The sequence below is a fragment of the Apium graveolens genome, chromosome 10 (genome assembly GCF_009905375.1).
Source record: "Apium graveolens cultivar Ventura chromosome 10, ASM990537v1, whole genome shotgun sequence".
Classification (NCBI taxonomy): Eukaryota; Viridiplantae; Streptophyta; class Magnoliopsida; order Apiales; family Apiaceae; genus Apium; species Apium graveolens.
In genome coordinates, this window is record NC_133656.1 from 224,462,913 (window position 1) to 224,468,848 (window position 5,936).

Here is a 5,936-nt window from a genome sequence, read left to right on the forward strand (position 1 = left end):
CAGGTTCATCACAGGGTACTGGGCTTTTTGAGTCAATTTCTTAGCTTAAACTCCAAGGAAAGATTGAAGATCCAAGACCTGATATTTCTTGTGTTCCTGACAACTTTAGTAGTAATTTTGATGATTATGGTGATGATCCTAATGATTTTCGGCTTAAAGTTGCTTTGGAAGCATCTAAATATTAAGATTTTGGATCTTTATCTGGTCATGTTGCTCTAAATGCTCATAGGGCTCATGAGTGGAATCATTCTTGGAGGCTTTCCATTGAAAGAATCTCTTTTGATGTTTCTCATAGACTAGGAGATCATGTTGTCAACTCCACTGCTAATCTTGAGTTGAAAAATGTCATGAAGGCCACTAATGTGTTGGTTAAAAGGATGTACTCTTCTATTTCTGCTCTGAAAGATTCTAATATTGATTTGAACACTACAACAGAGATTGTATTCTACAACCCCCCAAAACCATTGCTAAAGGCAAAAAAAAACGGTTGCTACAGATGCCAAAAACGCTATTGCAACGCTTTTTTAGGGTTGCAATTAGCCATTGGGAAAGAACCCTATTGCAACCCCGACACACCCTATTGCAATCCCTGCTTATCCGTTATAGTAACATTCTACTACAACATCAACCAGAGTTGCAATAGAACTTGACCAGTGATGTAACAGGTTTTAGGTTATCAGTAGAAGACTGTGAGCCCACAGGTGGGCTCCACATGTGGGCTAATAAATTATTGCCCATAAAAGTTTCATAATTTTTTTTTAATATAACCTATATTTGTTAATTTTCAATTACCCAAAATATAAAAAATATTTAATTCATTACCAATCATACCAAACACAAGCAATATTCATTAAACCAAAATACAAATAAATTAAGTTTCATCCACTGTTCCTAATCAAGAACACCTCATAAATTACATTATTATAAAAATTAAACACTTAATCTACACTTTATAATATATATGATTATAAAACTCTTTTCCTTGCACTAGTTCATCAAAAGCTTCTACACACCATCAAACACGTCAGTGTGCTCAATAAGCGAGTGAGTTTACAGAACAGAATTGTAAGGCTCAACCACTGAGGTCGAAATCTGAGGAGATGGGTAAAAAGTGAAACTGAGCTTTGATTTCTTCCCATAGTCAACAGACCAACCTCTCCAAAAGCAATGACCCAAGACCCGAACCAGTTCCACCCCCAACAGTGTGAAACACCAAAAAGCCTTGTAGGCCAGTGCAGTTATCAGCTAACTTCCTGATCCTATCCAAACATAAATCCACAATTTATTTCCCAACTGTGATAAATAACAAAATTTAAAAATTCAGTACATCAAATACGAATAATGTGTACATTGTTATTCCCAAACAATCTAAACAAGAATTACAAAAGGGGGATTGAATGGAATTCTGGCTTCTTTTTGGATTTCAAGAACAGTTCTTCTATAAATAAATAATTGTGTTTGATTTTGTAATAGTACGGAATGAAAGTTAAGTAGAAATCAAAACACAAAGCATTTAAATATAAGTATTTAAAAACTTTCTGGTGGATTGAACTTTTTCACCAGAGATATATATTAAGTAGAGAACTCTGTGTTACAAAATGTACACAGCTGCTTACAAGTTGAACAATAAGAACAGAGAAATTCTTTACAGATTTTGCCTTATCTATTTCTCTGGTAAAATGTTTACTGACTTGGATACTATTCAACTTACTACCCTTGGTTTATATATCACCAAGTTACATGATAAAAAGACAAAGTATAAGACAAATTATTTCTAGTCTAATTTTATGTTTCTACACTTCTCTTTCCAGCATCTTTGAATATCTTCAGTTTAGCATGAAAGTGGAAATGCTTCTTTGTTCTCTAAAACCTGAATTAGGCTGCCACATTCCATTTGCATACAACCAACGCATGTGACTGTCAAGTCACTATCAACTGCTCTTTTGAATTTGATCATCCGTTGAAACTTAGATTGATCATCTGTTGAAACTCAGGTTGATCATCCGTCGAGACTTATGTTGATCATCCGTTGAAACTTTGTGAATCATCCGTTGAGACTGTCTTCTTGACATTTGACGCCATTTCATTTATACAAGATTACAAGGTATCTGGTATTTACAATTAACCATCCTATCTTACATATCAATTTAGTAGTCAATATAACTTCAACATTCTACAACATCTAGTTCACTAAGTTACCTTAAGTATGCAAAAATGTGCTATTAATCTTATTGTTACATAAGCTACTCTTTCAACAGATGTTGAATTGATCATCCGTTAAAAGCTACAATTTCACTTAAATAAAATCTACTAAGTGTTTTTTCAAGTTACCATCAAGTACACAACATATTCCTAACAATCTCCCCCAATTTATGTCTACTAAAATTGTAGCCATAAATTAAGAGAAACTTGATGATAACAAAACACTCTATGAATACAGAATGAGATAAAGTAGATTAAAATTTACAAGTACTGCAGTTTATTGAAAAATCTCATAAAGAAAGATTTGTAGAGTGTCTTACAGATCATTTTCAAGGTGCTCCTCTAAACGGAGCAAATTTAGATCATTTCTTTGATGGCATTGACTTCTTTCCCAGCTTCACATCATTCTCTTCAATTTGATATTAGAGTTGTCTGAAAAATTCTGATTCATCCTCATTTGTTAGATCCAGCTTTTTTTGCATTTCCTTGAGAGTTTTATTGCTTGCAATATTTAGCTGGTCTTCCAATCTAAAGAATCTTCTAATATATTTTTCATCCTTGAACTCCATAATCCAGTATGGCCTCAAATGCACCCTATCTCCAGTAAGAGGAATTGTCAATACTCTTGGGAGTGCATTTGGTCCTCTCCAGCTATTCCTTATCTCCTCAATCTTGTTTAGTACCATTTTCTTGGAAACTATATTAAATCCAAAGTTTTTCTTGATTGCAGAGAAGATGGTCTCCAAAGTGGAATAACCTTCATTTAGAATTCTGTGAAGTGGCCATGTAATCTCTTTACCATCCTTGTAGCTGAAGACTAGTCTCTCTGGAAGGTGCTTGTAGGCATCAATAGATCTGACTTCTCCTAGCTCATCCAAATACAGTAAAACCTCTGTAAATTAATACTCGATTAATTAATAATCTCTCTAAATTAATAATTTTGTCTGGTCCCGACTTGGGCCAGTTCAAAAAATGATCAATTTCGATAAGATAATAAGATAATAATTTTTTTGAAAACCCTGTATAAAAATATGGTCCCAATAAAACTATAAATTAATAATTCCCTTATATTCATAAAAATATAGCTATTACATCTTTATAAAATATGATTCAATTGTAGTTTGCTTTTTCATATAATTTAAATCAACATGAAGCTCATCCCTAATCTTCCTTATTGCATCCAAAAGCTCGGGTGTGGTGCTTTCATGTTGCATCAAAAAGTTATTAAGCATTTTTGATGCCTTGAGTGCTTCTTTACGTGTAACCGGCTCCAACGGTGTTGTATCGTCTTCAAGATCATCTTCAACACTATTTTCAAGGATGGTGTTTGCAATCTTTTCTATACTCTGGACCTCGGAACATGATTCATTTTCACCTGGATAATCTAAGAAGTTATTAACATCCATTTTATTACGATAACCTAGATCCTTAATCATCACCTCAAGTTCATGAATGTATTCTTCCGGAGTTGTATGTTCATTTAAATTGCTCGAAACTTCATCTATGGAACGAATTTTTCAATGTTGAAAGCACCTTGCTATTGACTCTTGTTTTACATTTGTCGTCCACGTCGCGACTACATAATTGATAGCATCCAAAACATTAATCTTTCCTGGATTAGATTGTCCCAACTCATAACCTTCTAATAACCCACGATAAAATCTCCTGCGATAGTGCATCTTGAAAGCTCTTATAATTCCTGCATCACAAGGTTGGATTTTTGATGTCATGTTAGGTGGCAAGAAGTACAACTCAACATTTTGTAGTCCTTCAATATTTTTTGGATGTGCTGGACAGTTATCTACCACAAACAAAATTCTTCTGCCTTGCATTTGGCTATCAAACCAACGAATGTATTCATCAAAAAGTACACTAGTCATCCAAGCTCTTTTGTTTGCACGATAATGACAATTCAAGCTGCCCATGTTAACATTCTTGAAGCACCGTGGCTTTGCATACTTTCCAATAATCCATAAAGGAATTTTTTCAGAGCCATCTTCATTGTAACATATAACAACCGTGAGCCTTTCTTTGTCTTGTTTTCTTCCTTCAAGTTGTTTCGTAGCAAGAGAGTGATCAGCTTGTAACCTGTAAAACAAACCAGTTTCGTCCATGTTAAAAACATCTTTCATAGGGAACTGGTTTATTTTTTCCCTTATGGACTCCAGTTTCTTCTCCATGTCCTGTACATCAACAGAACCACTTTCTCCAAAGCGACGAAATGACTTAATACCATGTCTTAACTTGAATTTATCAAGCCAACCTTGAGAAAAAGTGTGCTCCTGATCTTGTTGAGGGTATAAAATTTTCATGGTCTCTTTTGCCTTCTCTAAAATTAGCTCTTCTGTCATATTAACACGATCTTGGTACTGGAGAAACCATTCATAGAGAACCTTCTCCATATCTGGATATTTTGCTGGTTTATGTCGCTTAATATCTTTTCTTTTCTCCAAGTAATTAGCTGCAAGATAGTCTGCTGACCTTTTCAGTGTATTTGATATTGTACCTTGACTAACTTTTAGATGAAACTTATTCTCGAGCCACAACTGGAGATCTTTTTGAGTGCATGATGAATTTTCTCTTTTATATTCACATAATGCTTTTCTTGCTTCATCTGTCATTGTTGATTTTGTGACACCTTTTAGATGAGAAGCCATTGTTTTGTTTGTATAATTTTTCCCCCAATCTAGTATATACAGTATATATAATATATTTTATGACTACACATACATTGAATACTTTCTATGTAAAATACAATGAATTAAATTAATTCATGTACTTTGAATTTTCCTAATATACATTGAATATTTTCTATGTAAAATACAATGAATTTAACTTATACACTACATGGACTTTGAATCTAATATATTGTACATTACATTGACTTTCTAAATTCATATACATTGAATTAATTGAATTAAGTATAAAATATAAATTGTACAATTCATTTTATTTAAATTTATGTGAATAAAAATTTAATCAAAAGTTAATTTTGTTTGCTACCGAAAATTCTCTATAAATTAATAATTATTAATTTATCGATTAATTAATACCTCTCTAAATTAATAGAATTCTCCGGTCCCAACTATATTAATTTATAGAGGTTTTACTGTAAAGGTTTATTTCTGAAAATTCTTTGAGGTCACATATGTAGAGTTGATCTTCCTTGTTGACATTAGGATTGGGTTTGGCCACTTGCTTGGATTTAAGCTTGGTAGGCTTGACTATTTTGACTACTCTTTCCTTTATCTTCCTTTGTTTGGCAAAGATTGGAAGATTTAGATCAGGAAGGAGCAAGTTGTCTTAATCTATAGGTTCATCCTTAGGAACAACAGGTTCACCATGAAAGGTGATGTTAGGATCAACCTTGAATTCAGCCTCCTTCATAGTAGGTATGGCTGATTGACTTGAAGTTGTAGATTTGAAAGGCATGTAGTCTTCCTTATCATCAATAAAATCTATCTTCCTCTTTGCATGGATTTTGTATCTAAACTTCCTCTTTGTCTGCTTCGGTTCTTCTTTCTTTCCTTCATCCAGATTTTCAGTTGTCACAGCAGGCAATGTAACTTATGTGGTTGCAGGCTTCTTGTCTAGGTTCTTGGCTTCTAAAGCAGCTTGTTTTTGTTATTGTTTAAGCCTCACCTTTTCTTCTTTCTTAGCTTCTGCAAACTGTGGATGTTCAGCCACCACACAGATTAGTTTACCATTTCTGTAGATTTTAGCAATCCTTTTCT

The 5,936-nt window shown here is 33.5% G+C and overlaps 1 protein-coding gene across 1 annotated transcript; it reads right to left on the reverse strand.

Moving 5' to 3' along the window:
- Positions 1–3,290: 3,290 nt before the first annotated feature.
- Positions 3,291–4,859, reverse strand: LOC141689583 (CENP-B homolog protein 2-like). The gene is made up of 2 exons (XM_074493926.1): positions 3,737–4,859; positions 3,291–3,652 (listed from the first exon to the last, which is right to left on the reverse strand). The coding sequence occupies exons 1-2, from the start codon at positions 4,857–4,859 to the stop codon at positions 3,291–3,293; spliced, it is 1,485 nt and encodes a 494-aa protein (XP_074350027.1).
- Positions 4,860–5,936: the final 1,077 nt, after the last annotated feature.